The sequence below is a fragment of the Kogia breviceps genome, chromosome 11 (genome assembly GCF_026419965.1).
Source record: "Kogia breviceps isolate mKogBre1 chromosome 11, mKogBre1 haplotype 1, whole genome shotgun sequence".
Lineage (NCBI taxonomy): Eukaryota > Metazoa > Chordata > Mammalia > Artiodactyla > Physeteridae > Kogia > Kogia breviceps.
This window is the reverse complement of record NC_081320.1, coordinates 74,299,346-74,316,880: the sequence shown is the minus strand read 5'-3', so window position 1 is coordinate 74,316,880 and position 17,535 is coordinate 74,299,346. Positions and strand designations below refer to the sequence as shown.

The 17,535-nt window shown below is 37.4% G+C and overlaps 1 protein-coding gene across 2 annotated transcripts in view; it reads right to left on the bottom strand.

Annotated features, from left to right (window-relative positions):
* Window positions 1–1,818: 1,818 nt before the first annotated feature.
* The window catches only part of STRN (striatin), a 107,220-nt gene continuing 91,503 nt past the window's right edge, over window positions 1,819–17,535 (bottom strand). For both annotated transcript variants that reach the window (XM_067007809.1, XM_059079297.2), the window contains 5 exons: window positions 16,765–16,932; window positions 14,967–15,107; window positions 5,264–5,371; window positions 4,128–4,214; window positions 1,819–4,040 (listed from right to left, as the gene is read on the bottom strand). In XM_067007809.1, the coding sequence (XP_066863910.1) occupies window positions 3,871–4,040; window positions 4,128–4,214; window positions 5,264–5,371; window positions 14,967–15,107; window positions 16,765–16,932 (674 nt within the window). In that variant the 3' untranslated portion in view covers window positions 1,819–3,870. The remainder of the gene's footprint in view (window positions 4,041–4,127; window positions 4,215–5,263; window positions 5,372–14,966; window positions 15,108–16,764; window positions 16,933–17,535) is intronic.

Here is a 17,535-nt window from a genome sequence, read left to right as displayed (position 1 = left end):
AAATACATGAAGTGCTAAAAAAGTGAGCCTTTAAAAATTACATTTACTTAGCCAACGTTAATGAGATCCCATAATTTTGGTGAATCAATAATTTCTCCTACTACCTGAACTTGCCTTACAATGAAAGAATAGCCATTTTCTTCTCTACTGAAATTTCTAGGAATTCACATTCAAAATTCTTGGAAGGTACTTATGGTGCTCAGAAGAGCACGAAGACAGCGCAGGAAACGTCCCCTGATGTCCTAGAAGTTGAACAGATACATTAAAAAGACATTGATGGTCACAAATCAGGACCTTCACAGATTGGCAAACACTCCACACACATACACATACACACACACACACACACACTCTCCCCCTCTCTCACACCCCTTCCCCCACAAAGAAACTCAATCCTCATCCTCACTGTAAGGCTGCATTTGTATTTTTTTTTTTAAAGGCACCTCTCTTTCTCTAGCTATTGCCTTCTTGATGATATCTGTTTTGTCAAAAATCCTGAATGTTCAATGGAAATAGTTCAGTACTGAGAATGGAATACTTTTCAATTCACATTTGAATAGCCAGGTTTTCTTACATTCAGATTTTAATAAACTAGAATGACAGTCTTTAAAACAAGCATGCTAGCCTATAATGAATATAGTATATACAGTAATTTAAACATTTAGAACTATATATTATACTGCAAAAGCAAACAGCACAACACTCATCATACTCGTCATTACCTGCTGTGTACACTACCTCCAAAAATGAACATACGAAACAGTAAAATGCACCTATGGTTTTTTATATATATATATATATATATATAGTCTATATATATTATATATATTCCTACAATATATATAATATATATTTATAAAATATACATACATTTTAGACATTTTCAAATAAATCTTCATCATTATCTCCAAAAGAAATTTATAGCAAGAATACTGAAGGAATGAAAGTCAGATAAACAAAAAATTTCTCACAAAGTTCGTTATCAGTGATGCAGCTCAATTTCCCCCCTTTTAGTCATAACTAAAATGGTTATAAAAGCTAAATACTTTGCATAACTAATTATATGTTTAATGGCAAAAATTGCTAAACTTGTTCAATAGAAAAATACTGAAGGTCATTATATCACTTATGTTAAATATCTGTCTATGGTTCAAGTAGCAAATGAGCTCCATATGACAGCTGAGTTTTGAGAAGGGTGCTGCAAGCTCCCAGAGATGTATCCATAGCATGTGAAGATAAGGCAGGGACCCACATCTCCTGCTGATTTCCATACTATTGCAATACATTTCATCCAAAATATTTACAAATGAAGCACTATGACAGCATTTCAGTGACTGTTCAAATCTGGAATTTGTTCATTTTGTCAATTTTCATTGAATTTTTGATAAGCTGAGGGAAAAATCAGACACGTATATATGCTTCTATCTGGTTGGAAGACAGCTTTGGCTCATTTCTACACTGAGATCATAACAGTGCTAGTGGAGAAGAATCTGTGTTTCTGGGTACAATCTCCAAGAGCACAGCACTGGCTTTCTAAGGAACTTTCAACAGTTCCATCATTTGCACTACAGTCTACATATCTCATGGTTGCTTTCTACTTACTAACAGAAAAATGCATTTCAACCATGTGGCATAAAACGCAGGTTAAGAGAGTGGCTTGGTTTTGAGAATTCCAGTGACAGAAGGAAAGCAGGCACTGCAGACGTTGTAAAGTAATTAAAGCAATAATTGGTAGAACAATAGCCTGTAGTCATCCATCACAAATATGCCAATTAAGAGCACCTGACTGGAATTTTCCAGTATCCTTCTACAAATGTTAGGTCAGCAACATCATTTATTTATTTTGTGAACAATCAAAGGAGGAATTCGCCAAACACAATGTGGAATTCTATACCTGCATGGGAATACAGACATTTAACTGGTAGCTCATATCCAGGTCAAATCATTTGAATACACAAAGGAGTCCCTTGAGCCCACTGTGAACCAAAGCACAGATGAAATGACAAGGTAGCTGTGTCAAAATATTAAAGCATATTTGTATATCAATTAGGCAAATTTAACACAGGTCTTTAAAGAAAACTTGCCTGTATACTACAGAATTCCAGAGGCAGATAAGCAGAAATTTTAAAGAAAAACTGTTGATTAATATTGACACTATCATGATAATACTTCTTCAGGGAGTAGATGTACACATTATCAGGAGTGCCATTGTTATGCTAATGGAATACATGGGCATAGGAATGTAGGAATTATATTAAAAGGTTAAAATATTTATGGATATGGACTTTAATTTTAAAGTCTGAGAGCCTATTAAAAATACATTTTGCTGAAAATTTGGGTATTAGTAACTTATTTCTAATTTCCAGATTGGTCTCTGACATTTTGGGCAAATAAGGAAGAGTGTGAGGAGAGGTGAGACAGTTGTAGGGATGAGGTGGATATACTGGGTCCAGACAGTGGGGTCACGGAAATCCCAAGAGTTGACCATATGTAGGTCATAGGTAAGGTGCGCTCAAGGAACCCTGGTCCTTCAAGAACAGTTTTCCCCAGAAACAGTATTGATTCACTGCCTATTAAAACATGCTGTGTATTCCAATTAGACACTGGACGTGGGGCAGGGAGACAGAAAGAAAGAGAGAACCCTTTAGCCAATATTATACACCAAACTATTCCATCCAGATTTCCAAGAGGTTCTTCTTCTTGGAGGTATTAATAAGGGAATTCCTGGGGCACAAAACATTTGCTTTATTTAGTACTTCTGCAAAAGCAGCTGCCTGAGGTTAACCATATCCTTTGGACTATTCAAACATAATAATTATGAACTATTTTTGGTAGGTGTCAGATAATTTGAATATAAGAGACAAAGAAGAAAGAGTAGAGATCATCTGAAGCATGGTTATGTGGGTTTTGATAAATAAGTACTTGCAAATAACTTCCAGCTTTTCAACCACTGAAAAGTAAGATTTCATTGATAGGAAATAATCACTCTGGTACTATAAACATCACACGAATAAAATGAATTTTAAAATTAACAAAAATTATTATAAAGATATGACCTGCTTGCCATTAAAAATAAACAGAATCTTAAACCTGAATAAGTTAAATCCTTTAGTAAAAGCAGACTCTATCAACTATTCTTTATAATGGTGAGTGTTTCTGACAGCTAAACTTTAGAATGGTACCAAATCTATTTTCCAAAATGTAATACAATATAGAAATCTGCTTAAAAACTAAATATTTGTTTAGCATTTCTGAATAATAATATATTTAACATGTTATTGCATTTCTTTTTTTCCCTCTAATAGGTAAAATGTTTTGCCAGGTGCTTTATGAGAACAGTTGAAAGGAGAGCTAAATTAAAAACTCATTTTAACACTGCCTGGTCATTATGCACATAGGGGTTAGTACAGCAGATATGATAAAGATTACTGTTTTGACTACCTAATATGTTTAACAAGATTTCTCAGGGGAGAACTAGGTCTAAATTTCCATTCTTCCTCTACTCATTCCCAGCCATCAACCTTTTTAATTATCCCTTATAATGTGCCCTATTTACTCAATAGGGGCAAGCTAAACCTATGTTCTTCGCTCAGGCCTGCCTAGCGAATTAGAACAACCTCAGAAATAAAAGCTTCTATTTTGGGAAAAATTTAAAGTTTTCAGGCTCACAGATTCAGCTGAGCTTGCAGCAACCTGAACAAACCTTAGTTTTAGAAAACGAATTGCAAAACTATACTTTAACAAATGTTCTCTGTGCTCCTTCAGCAGAACAAAAGGGCTGGATGGGTTGACTCTTGCCCCGGTCTTCTGTATCTCTTTTGTGCAGTTGATTATTTATAAAGAGCTAGAAGGTGAAGATGATGCATTGTGTCATACAAAGACTTTAGCCAGTGCATCAGCCCCAGCACTGGCTATATAGCATTTGGATGGGTGGAAAGCTACATCATGAATTGATTCTTCAAACTTTTTCCGATGAGCTGTGAACTCTTGGATACACGTCTTACTTTCTAGGTTCCATAAACGTATTGAACAGTCATGACCTATATCAAAACAAAAGAAATTAAGAGAAAAATTACATTAAATATAAAAATGGTAAGAATAAATAAATAATCCATAGTTGTACTTACTGCCAGACATTAAGTACAGGCCATTTGGATCAACTGCTAAACTTGTAACAGCTTCTAGGTGGGCAACCATCGAGTGGATCAGTTTGCCTTCGGAAAAAGAGATTGTTACTCTTTAGTAATAGTTTACCTTATCCTGAATACAAGCCAGCTACCTCACTGTACTGGCTTTGCCAGTCACCCCTTTGTGTAGTCTCTATATCAATATTTTGTCTTTCACAATATGGAAGTCATTAATTTGTACACAAATATTCCTTTAAGCCATGTTCATTAACTAAAACTCAGACATTATTCATCACTGACTTTGCATCCTTTAGGTACAGGCAAATTATCTGTGTTGTGGAAGCAGAAAAAATACTGAGATAAAGACAAAGTAACAGAGAGAAAACCTGGCCACAATTTTGGTGGAAACAGTATATAGAAAGAGATTTAAAATGTTAAATTATTCATCACTTGTAGCTAAGCAAACTTAGCAAAAGTCAACACATTTACAAAGCCAGTAGCAGATACTCAGGTAAATATGGCTGCTAATACAGTGAGTTGTTCTCCCAACCAGCTCTTCATGCATTTCCTTTAGACTAGTGAAATATAAGCTAATAAAAATTGGGAAAGCCTCCATACCTCAGTGCAAATCAGTCAGGACCAAAAAATCAGTATTATAATACAGAAAAAAATTAGTCCATGGAAAAACAAATAAAATAAATCAAATGACTCAGGGGTTTGCCATCTGCAACACTAAGGCTCTTCAAAAATCAAACAATTTTAAACAAAATATAATGATCATATGCCTCTACTTCCAGCAAGTTTCTACTTTTCCACAATATATTCAAAACAAGAGATCATTTTATTGGTATCTGAATGAATTTTTCATTGTGTTCCTAGTAATAACCTTGGCTCTAGGGCCAAAATATAACACCTATTTACTATTAAATAAACCAAGATGATTCTATATGCTATCGTGAAGACTAGTTCTTAGCAGATTTAGATGGAGTAAAAAGAAACTGATGTGGGAGAGGATTTGTGTTTCAGTGCCTATTCGCTGACTATAAAGCCACTGACAGACACCAAAATTACAGCTGGGATTTTTTTTTTTTTTTTTTTTTTTGCTTTAACAATAATCAATTTAAATAAATTCTTACCTGTGTTGTTATCATAGAATTTGATGTGCCTGTCTTCATGAGCAGTGATGCTGATGGGAAGAGTGGGATGACTGATGACTCTATTTATTTGGCAGGAAGAGTTGGCTGCTAAAAAGAAAAAATTAAAGAGCAATACAAATATGTCAAAGCTACTATTTCTTCACACGAAAGAGAACTGAATATTCACCTAAGAGACTGGAAAAGTAAATGATATGACTTTAACTTGTCTTTAGTTCATTTATTCTGCGATTGTGTTCATAATTGCGATGTTAGGAAATGAGAATCACCTGAGCAACACTCTACTGACAAATCTACAAGTACCTGGGAATTAGAATTTCCTTTCCCACCACCTGCTATCAATGGATGCCACCTAGAGCTTAGCCCAGAGCCACTGACATTTCTCATTCTATAGTGTTCTATGATACTTCTGCTACTTTAATAAAATTCCATCATTACTTCATGTAGATAATAACCAAATTTAAATCTCAGCTCATTCTAGATACAGAGCTCTCTATCACATGGTTATCATCTAAAGATAAACATGACAAAGAGAATTTTTAACTCTTTAATCTTCTCTTTCTCATAATAGAAATGGTCATTTGACAGTCTACCATGTTTGGAATCTGAAAATAACATCCTAATAGTATTTTTTGCACACTATTTAATAGTGTTCAAAGAGATCTTAATTATACACACAATGAGACAGGCAGGCCACATGTCATTAGGTTCATAACACAGTGAATGAACCAAGGTCCAGAAAACATCTGTGACCTCCCCAAAATCATGGTAACAAAGCTAGTACCTATTCTAATTTCTACCACTATCCCAACTAGATGACTCATGCAAATCAGGCAACTGCCAAAATTGCTACCTAAACTATCACAAGTTCCTCCTGACAGCCTTTTATGAAATGGAAATCAATTATTAAGAACTTAAGTTTAATTAGTGATTTTTGTTACAATACTTTTTACAAGAAAAAAAGGGAAAATCTACACAAAGGTAACACTAATTTAAGATACGTCAAAGTTAAAAAATAATTATTATATCATGGTCTTGGGAGAAGAAGGGATGTACTTATAAAGTACATTATTGGGACAACTGGTAAATTTGAGTGTAAACAATAACAGCATGTGTCAATGTCAAATTTCCTGATTTTGATAATGTAATGTGCTGTCAGAGAATGTCCTTACTTTTAGGATATTACATGCTAAAGGATCTAGGGGTATAGGTATATAACGTCTCTTAAATGGCTCAGAATTTTAAATTATACACATACACAGAGAATGATAAAGTAAATGTGACAAATATGGCAAAATGTTAAAAATTGGTGAATCTGGGTGAAGGTTAACCAAGAATTCTTGTACTGTTTTTGAAACTTTAAATTTAAAATTATTTCCAAAATAAAGAGTTCCTAAAATTTTTTAAATCTTAGAATAGGTATCATGAAGTTACACTCATAATAGAAAATATAGTGATGCATAGCTAAAAATAGCTCCAATATTAGTCTACTCTATTGGATTTTCATGTGGTACCTAGAAATATGACATCTTAAAAGCTGAAAGTAGTCTTTTTCCAATGCTAATGGCAGGTGGCCACCCAGCCTGTTATCTAAGTGCACAACAAAAAGTCACTTGACCATGTGGAGTAAGCTCTGGGTCAGTTATATTCATTTTAAATGGTCCTAAACAAAGAGTTTAGATTAAAAATTCAGGGCTTCCCTGGTGGCGCAGTGGTTGAGAATCCGCCTGCCGATGCAGGAGACACGGGTTCGTGCCCTGGTCCGGGAAGATCCCACATGCCGCGGAGCAACTAAGCCCGTGAGCCATGGCCGCTGAGCCTGTGCGTCCGGAGCCTGTGCTCCGCAACGGGAGAGGCCACAACAGTGAGAGGCCCGCATACCGCAAAAAAAAAATAAAATAAAATAAAAATAAAAATTCAGCCTATGGATATTTTTTTCTCCAGAGATAACACACCACTGACCAATATCTGCTGTAAGTTCTTGCAGGAGAATAACAACAAAATACAAATACTTTAAGTAAAGTATCCAATATATTTTGGGAGAGAAGTTTCTGAGAATAGCTTCAATTACTTTGAGATCTAGAAAAGAAGCATGATAGAAATCAAGCAAAAGAAAGTTCTTATTTAGTAATACTTTTTAAGGAAATTTCTCCAGGTGATGGTAAATCAGACAAGTAAAAGTAAGCAAAATACAAAGAACACTAGAAATAAACTGAAGGCCTACTAGCCATCATTCTAACAATGAACCTAAAAGAATCCTCCAAATATTTATATTCAGCTTATGACCTAAAAATAGTTTACCTTTCCAGTGGGTTCACAAGTACCCAATTACTTGCTTCAACTACCTTTGACTTAATCATAGTCAAATCACCACTGCCATCAATAAGAAAGGTAATTTATTCTGATTCTAATAACAAACATCTTTCATCCTTTTAAACTATATGAAATTCACTTTTCCCTTAAAACATGTTTGGTCTGAACTTTAATTTTAAAAAACACCTGCTAGGGCTTCCCTGGTGGCGCAGTGGTTGAGAGTCTGCCTGCCAATGCAGGGGACACGGGTTCGAGCCCTGGTCTGGGAAGATCCCACATGCCGCGGAGCAACTAGGCCCGTAAGCCACAACTACTGAGCCTGCGTGTCTGAAGCTTGTGCTCGGCAACAAGAGAGACCGCGACAGTGAGAAACCCGCGCACCGCGATGAAGAGTGGCCCCCGCTCACCGCAACTAGAGAAAGCCCACACACAGAAAAGAAGACCCAGCACAGCCATAAATAAATAAATAAATAATTTTTTTTAAAAAAATCATGTATCTATTAAAAAAATAAACAAGGGGCTTCCCTGGTGGCGTAGTGGTTGAGAGTCTGCCTGCCGATGCAGGGGACACAGGTCTGTGCCCCAGTCCGGGAAGATCCCACATGCCGCAGAGCGGCTGGGCCCGTGAGCCATGGACACTGAGCCTGTGCATCCGGAGCCTGTGCTCCGCAACGGGAGAGGCCCGCATACCACAAAAATAAATAAATAAATAAATAAACAAAACACATGCTAAATTCCAGAATATAATAACATAGTCAAATATAAACAGCTAAGGGAGTCACAGTAGAAAGAAATAAATTTGCTTTATATAACTCTAACGTAATCAAACTGATAACTTAGGAAATGTCAGGACATATTATTATAACTCGAAATAGTTATCACTTATTCCAACAATGCTGCCTTTGCTCAAAACATTCTCAGCAGTCTTCTTCAGAAAACGCTTCTAGTATCAGGCAAAAAGTCATATGACTTTACAGTTATACACTGTGAGGGAGAAATGGAATTGCCTAGTTTAGCTTATTCATCTCGCTCACTGACTTGAGACCTTATTAATTTGTAGCAGTCATTAAAATCAACATTTATGCTGAGGACGTTCAAAGAATTGACCATAATCTCTGAAGGTAATTTGAAAAATGTTCACATCCTTCTTAATTTCATATTGGCTTTTTATTTTATTACAGTAGCTTTAGGTCATATATCTAAGCATGATTTTAAATTTACTAAGAGAGGGCGAAGTCAAGACGGCGTACTAGGAGGACGCGGAATTTGCATCTCCTCACAACTAGGGCACTTACCAGGCACTGGTGACGGACCATGGACACCTAAGGGGATGGGAGGAACCCCCAGCAACCGGGTAGGATGTGGGGCATGGGGGAAGTGAAGGGGGAGGAGAAGTGGAGGCGGGACGGGGCTGGCGCCCCTGAGGGATGGATGGGGGAGGGGAAGGTATCCTATGCCAAAGGGAGAAATTGGGGAACCATTGGGAGGGCAGAGGATCTATACAGATTGCCAACAAACACATGAAAAGATGTTCAACATCACTAATCATTAGAGAAATGCAAATCAAAACTACAATGAGGTATCACCTCACAGTCAGAACGGCCATCATCAAAAAATCTACAGACAATAAATGCTAGAGAGGGTGTGGAGAAAAGGGAACCCTCTTGCACTGTTGGCGGGAATGTAAATCGATACAGCCACTATGGAGAACAGTATGGAGGTTCCTTAAAAAACTAAAAATAGAACTACCGGGCTTCCCTGGTGGCGCAGTGGTTGAGAATCCGCCTGCCGATGCAGGGGACACGGGTTCGTGCCCTGGTCCGGGAAGATCCCACATGCCGCGGAGTGGCTGGGCCCGTGAGCCGTGGCCGCTGAGCCTGTGCGTCCAGAGCCTGTGCTCCACAACAGGAAAGGCCACAACAGTGAGAGGCCCACATACCACAAAAAAAAAAAAAAAAATAGAACTACCATATGACCCAGCAATCCCACTACTGGCATATACCCTGAGAAAACCATAATTCAAAAAGTGTCAGGTACCACAATGTTCATTGCAGCACTATTTACAATAGCCAGGACATGGAAGCAACCTAAGTGTCCATCAACAGGTGAATGGAAAAAGAAGATGTGGCCCATATACACAATGGAATATTACTCAGCCATAAAAAGAAACGAAATTGAGTTATTTGTAGTGAGGTGGATGGACCTAGAGTCTGTCATACAGAGTGAAGTAAGTCAGAAAGAGAAAAACAAATACTGTATGCTAACACATATATATGGATTCTTAAAAAAAAAAACTGGTCATGAAGAACCTAGGGGCAGGACAGGAATAAAGACGCAGACCTACTAGAGAATGGACTTGAGGACACGGGGAGGGGGAAGGATAAGCTGGGACAAAGTGAGAGAGTGGCATGGACATATATACACTACCAAACATAAAATAGATAGCTAGTGGGAAGCAGCCGCATAGCACAGGGAGATCAGCTCAGTGCTTTGTGACCACCTAGACGGGTGGGATAAGGAGGGTGGGAGGGAGGGAGATGCAAGAGGGAGGAGATATGGGGATATATGTATATGTATAGCTGATTCACTTTCTTATAAAGCAGAAACTAACACACCATTGAAGCAATTATACTCCAATAAAGATGTTAAAAACAAAGAAGATTCTGTAGAAATATATTTAATTGCATGGAAAGGTATTCTTACTGTACTAAATGAATAAAAAAAATCTACAAACAATAAATGCTGGAGAGGGTGTGGAGAAAAGGGAACCCTCTTGCACTGTTGGTGGGAATGTAAATTGATACAGCCACTATGGAGAACAGTATGGAGGTTCCTCAAAAAACTAAAAATAGAACTACCATATGACCCAGCAATCCCACTACTGGGCATATGCCCTGAGAAAACCATAATTCAAAGAGTCATGTACCACAATGTTCATTGCAGCTCTATTTACAATAGCCAGGACACAGAAGCACCAATGGTAAAAAAGATATAGTACATATATACAGTGGAATATTAGCCATAAAAAGAAAAGAAATTGAATTATTTGTAGGGAGGTGGATGGACCTAGAGTCTGTCATACAGAGTGAAGTCGGAAAGAGAAAAACAAATACAGTATGCTAACACATATATATGGCATCTAAAAACAAAAATGGTTTTGAAGAACTTAGGGGCAGGACAGGAATAAAAGACGCAGATGTAGAGAATGGACTTGAGCACACAGGGAGGGGGAAGGGTAAGCTGGGACGAAGTGAGAGAGTAGCAATGACATATGCACACTACCAAATGTAAAATAGATAGCTAGTGGGAAGCAGCCGCATAGCACAGGGAGACCAGATCAGTGCTTTGTGACCACCTGGGGTGGGGATAGGGAGGGTGGGAGGGAGACACAAAAGGGAGGGGATAAGGGGAGGTATGTATACATATAGCTGATTAACTTTTTGATACAGCAGAATCTAACACACCATTGTAAAGCAATTATACTCTAATAAAGATGTTAAAAAAATTAAAAAATACAAAATACAAAAAAGAAGTTCATAGTCGCTGGAAAAAAAAAACTTTATACAGATAATATTTCTCTGGGCTCAGCCCATAATACTGCATTTCCTGTTGCCATGACATCAGTGGTCACTATTATAATCCCCAGGATTCTGTGAAGTCGAGAGAGAGAGAGAGAGAGAGAGAGAGAGAGAGAGAGAGAGAGAGAGAGAGAGAGAGAGACAGAGAGACAGAGAGAGACAGAGAGAGACAGAGAGAGACAGAGAGAGACAGAGAGACAGAGAGAGACAGAGAGAAAGCCAGAGAGGACAGTAGTTTTTCTTTCTTATTTCCCTTCTTTTTCCAATTCTTTCCTTCTTTTATCTCAAAGAAACACCAAAACAAAAGTGCAAGCCAAACAGGCAAGGGAGGCAGGGGAATTTTTTGCCTTTTCTCAATATGTTGCCTCCTAAGGATGCACCAGGCTCCTTGAAGATGTGCCCTGAGCCAAGTTATCTGGACCGGACACTCTTGGTTGTCTAAGCAGAGCATCTGCTTCCCTGTTTCCTCCTTCATAACACAACCCCAACTTGATAAATGGAATAAATGTAGCCAGAGGGCTCAAAGGAAGCTGGTCCATCCCAGGAAAAACTTTAATCGTATGTTTTTCAGGGTGAGGTCACCTCTCTTGTTGGAAATGAACAAGGGAGCAGGTTGTTCCAGGTATTCTGGCAGCCATGTTGTGACCACGGGGCAAGTTAGTCTGAGGAAAAAGCCAGCACACAAAGGAGGAAGGCAGCCAGATGAATCAGAGAAATGGAGCTGGAGCTCTGATTGTCTTGTGTCTAGAGGTCGGTGCTTTGCGATGACCTAAAGGGGTGGGATAGGGAGGATGGGAGGGAGGCTCAAGGAGGGGATATGAGGACACGTGTATGCATATGGCTGATTCACTTTGTTGTGCAACAGAAACTAACACGGCATTGTGAAGCAATTATACTCCAATAAAGATCTATTAAAAAAAAGTATTTAGACATTAAAAAAATTAAAAATAAAAAAATAAAAATAAAATAAGCTACAAGGATATATTGTACAACATGAGGAATACAGCCAATATTTTATAATAACTAAAAATGGAGTATAACCTTTAAAAATTGTGAATGACAATACTGTACACCTACAACATATAATATTGTACAGCAACTATTCTTTAAAAAAGTAAAATTATGAGAAATGAAAAACAGATTTATTTTATACAGGCCTATCTCATTTTATTGTGCTTTGCAGATATTGTGTTGTTTTACAAATTGAATGTCTGTGGCAACCCTGTATTTAGCAAGTCTATTGGTTTCATTTTTTCAACAGAATTTGTTCACTTCATGTCTATGTCACAGTTTGGTAATTCTCACAATATTTCAAACTTTTTTGTTATTAATATTTGTTATGGTGATCTGTGGTCTCTGATCTTTGATATTACTAATGTATTTGTTTTGGGGTGCCATGAACTGCACCCATATAAGACGGTGAACTTGATAAATGTTGTGTGTGTTCTGACTGCTCCACCGACCAGCTGTAACCCCATCTCTCTCCTTCTCCTTGGGCTTTCCTAGTCTCTGAGGCACAACAATATTGAAATTAGGCCAATCAGTAACCCTACAATGACCAAGTGCACAAATGAAAGGAAGAGTTGCACACTTCTCACTTTAAATTAAAAGCCAGGAATGCTTGAGCTCAGCGAGGAAAGCATGTGGAAAGGATAAGCCAAAAGCTAGGCCTCTTGCTCCAGTTAGCCAAAAGTTGTTAATGCAAAGGAAAAGTTCTTGAAGGAAATTGAAAGTGCTATTCCAGTGAACACATGAATGATAAGAAAGCAAAACAGTATGGAGAAAAGTCATAGTGGGCTGGAAAGAAGATCAAACCAGCCACAACATTCCCTTAAGCCAAAGCCTAATCCAGAGCAAGGTCCTAACTCTCTTCAATTCTATGAAGGCTGAGAGAGGTTAGGAAGCTGCAGAAGAAAAGTCTGAAGCTAGCAGAGGCTGGTTCATGAGATTTAAGGAAAGAAGCACTGTCTCTGTAACATCAAAGTGCAAAGTGAAGCAGCAAGTGTTGATTTAGAAGCTGCAGCAAGTTACTTAGAAGATCTAGCTAAGATAATGAATAAAGGTGGCTACACTAAACAACAGATTTTCAATGTAGATGAAACAGCCTCCTATTGGAAGAAGATGCCACCTAGGACTTTCATAGCTAGAGGGAAGTCATGTCTGGCTGACTCTCTTGTTAGGTGCTAGTGCAGCTGGTGACTCAAAGGTGAAGCCAATGTTCACTTACCATTCTGAAGATCCTATGGCCCTTAAGAATTAAATCTACTAAATTAAATCTACTAAATCTACTAAATCTACTCTGCCTGTGCTTTATAAAGGGAAAAACAAAGCCTGGATGACAGCATATCTGTTTACTACATGGTTTACTGAATATTATAAGCCCACTCTTGAGACCTACTGCTCAGAAAAAAAGATTCGTTTCAAAAATATTACTGTTCACTGACAATGTACCTGTCACCCAAGAGCTCTAATGAAGATGTACAATGAGATTCATGTTTTTTTCATGCCTGTTAACACCACCTCCATTCCACAGCCCATGGATCAAGGAGTAATTTCTACTTTCAAGTCTTATTATTTCAGTACATTTCGTAAGGCTACAGCTGCCATAGCTAGTGATTTCTCTGATGGATCTGGGCAAAGCTAATTGAAAACCTTCTGGGAAGGATTTACCATTCCAGATGCCATTAAGAACATTTGTGATTCATGGGAAGGAGTCAAAATGTCAACATGAACAGGAGTTTGGAATAGGTTGGTTCCAACCCTCATGGATGACTTTGAGGGGTTCAAGACTTCAGTGAAGGAAGTAACTTCAGGTGTGATGGAAATAGCATGAGAACTAGAATTAGAAGTGGAGCCTGAAGATGTGACTGAATTGCTGCAGTCTCATGATAAAACTTGAATGGATGAGGAGTTGCTTCTTATGAATGAGCAAAGAAAGTGGTTTCTTGAGATAGTATCTACTCCTGGTGAGGCTGCTGTGAAGATTGTTGAAATGACAACAAAGGATTACATAATTACAAAAATCCTGTTGATCAAACAGTAGCAGGGTTTGAGAGGATCGATTCCCATTTCAAGAGAAGTTCTGCTGTGGGTAGAATGCTATCAAACATCAACGCACGCTACAGAGAAGTTGTTTGTGAGAGGAAGAGTCAGTTGATGCGGCACACTTCACCGTTGTCTTATTTTAAGAAATTGCCACGGTCACCCCGCCTTCAGCAGCCACCCGCCGGTCAGTCAGAGGCCACCAACATCACGGCGAGACCCTCCCCCAGCAAAAAGATGATGACTCACTGAAGGCTCAGATGGTGGTTAGCATTTTTCAGCAATAAAGAACTTTTAAATTAAGATATGTACACACTTAACAGTCTGTAGTATAGTGTAAACATAACTCTTATATGCACTGGGAAAGCAAGAACTTCATGTGACTCACTCTGTTGCAATATTTGCTTTATTTCGAAGGTCTGAAACTGAACCCGCAAGAACTCCAAGATATGTCTGTATTCAGAATAAATATTATTGTCTTCAAGTAGAATTGAAAACTAAACATCTGGTATAAAATTAAACTTGACTTCTCTTTAGAATAGCTCAAATGCTACTTCAAACAATATAGTTACACATGTGAATAAACTTAACCTAAAGACTTAAAATCAACTGTAAATCATTATATCCCATGATTTTGAGGCAGAACACTTTATAATGACAAGTGTTTTTCATAGTTGACTCTAGTAGTTATAATTCTGATAACGTTTAAAAAATTGATCCAAACACAGACTACTTAAAATTGGTATACATACTTGAATCTAGTTTGGATTCTAAAGTGAGGATGCGTTGTTGTGTTTCCATGTTAAAGATGCTTGTGTATCCTTTGCTGAATGATGCTACCATATGGCTCGGGTCACTGCTCACTAGATCCACAGAGGCAGGGATTCCCAATTCTAAGAGTCAGAACATATTCGAAGAGAATGGCAGTTAAGAGGGTCTACTTCACAATGTGCTTAGAATACAGCAAAACAAACGGTGGTATAAGAAGTAAATAAGGCTCAACATTAGAATAAGAATTAGCTCACAGTCATTCAGTGCAGATTGTTTCTTTTTCATTACTTTTAGTCCTAGTCTATTTTATCATCCTTACTTGTTTACCACATCTTCTACCAGTCACTCACAGCTACTGTATTCATTGGATCCAAGCCTTTATTTAGAAATAAATGGAAAACATACAGACTACAAGTTTTTCTGCTTCCACCTCAAATCAACCTGGGGTTTAGAGGGGCATCACAGGTATTCTTCATTTTAAAATCCCATCTCTTAATAGGAATTCTAACTCTCTAAAAGTATGGAATTTAAGAAGTAAAAACTCAAATCGTTATTTATTGGTAGAGTTATGCAAATATCAAACACAGGCAACTCATCAAAACCTAGGCACAAGTTATGGCAGCTCAAGAATAAAGAAGGTATTTTTATTTATCATCTAGAATAGGGTAAAACTTGGAACTTATTTATAAACATAAAAAAATATAATGCTATGTATATGTGAATATAATCTTATTTTTTAAATCTGGTTCAAAATCTAAGTACTCTAACAGTTCAAAAATGTGTATCTTCCAGAAGAAGGTACATTAATGGTCAATGAGCACACAAAAAAAGTGCTCAGAATAATTAGCCACCAAGGAAATACAAATTAAAATCACAATGAAATACTGCTACACATCTACCAAAATGGCTAAAATTAAATACACCCTCAACACCAAATGTTTGTAATTAAGGATGTAGAGCAACTGGAATTCTTACACATTGCAGTCAGCGGTGTAACATGGAACAACTACTTTCAAAGAGTTTGACAATTTCACATAAAGTTAAACACGAAATTCTAATTCTAAAGCCCAGATATTCTATTTCCAGGTCTTTACCTGCCTGTGATTAAAAAAAAAAAAAAAAAAGTTCACAGCAGCTTTGTTCATAATAGGAAAAAATGGAAACAACCCAAATGTTCATGAAGAGGTAAATGATAAACACAGTGGTTTAAGGAAATACTTACTACTAAACAATAAAAATAAATTATTAACACTTATTACCACATGGATGAATCACAAGAACACTACAGTGAGAGTAAAAGGTCAGATACAAAAAGAGTGCACATTGTATGATTTCATTTCTGTGAAGTTTTAGAATAGACAAAACTAATTTATAATGAAAGAAATCGCAACAGTTGTACCACTGGTTAGGAATGGGGAAGGGGGATGACTGGGAAGAACACAAAGAAACTTCAGGGCAGTGAAGGAAATGTTCTATCTTGAGAGGTGCAAGAGTTTTATGTATTTGTCAAACTCATGAAAATGTACCCTTAATATCTGTCTTTACTGTATAGAAATTATATCTCAATTTTTAAAAATTCAAAAAAGGCATGCTATTTCACCAAATAGTATGCTTTTTAAACTTATACATACTGTTGGAAATTCAAGCAAATATATTTTTTACTGCTTAGAAACAACCTTCAAATTAAATTTAAACAGAGTTTGTAGAATCATTTATTTGTTTCTTTTTAGAATAATTTTATAAAACACTCAGTAAAATAAGGGAAAAAAAAGTATGTACCTTGATTATCATTAAATACACTTAGGGCTGGAGCAGCCTCGGTCGTATTCCATAAACGGAGAGTGCCATCTGCTGAACAGGACAACAAACGCTGGTGTGCTGCGCTGTAAGCCAAACCCCAGACTGCATCGGTGTGGCCTAGGAGAGGGCCTCTTAAAACAGAAGGATCTATAAGAACAGCAAGAATGCAGGGAAAAAAGCACAAATCATAAAGGTACTTAGATTTCAAAGGAAAGTAAAATATACAAAACAAAAAGTATAAAATACACCTCCTAGTTTCATTTTTCTTCTGAAATGTGGCAAAAACAGGCTTGGAAACGTGCAAATGTAGGGTTTGAAATGTCTAAATTAAAATTTTAAAGTACATATATTTCTCCTTAAAAAATTTACATATTCCCTTCTCCCTCCCTTTTTTCTTTCCATTTGTCTTGATTTTTTTTAAAAAGCATGTTAACATAAACCATTTGAACTTGATCTACTTTCAGAGAAACCACAACTCACATTCCCCGAGGAAGTGAACAGAGACCCTTTCCCTCCTCTGATGTCCTTCAGCACTTTGGATACACTCTTTAGGCCATTTGTGCTATGAATGGCAGTCATTCTTGGGAGCAACAGGCCTCTGTCATCCTTAATGGACGTGAACTGAGACCTACAGGAATCCCCAAATGCTCAAACAGCAAGATGTGACACATGAATGATGTGCATGTGGGGGAGGGGCAAGGAGAAGGCGGGGGAGGGGGTTTGCTCAGCACTGTTTCCTGATGAAAGCCA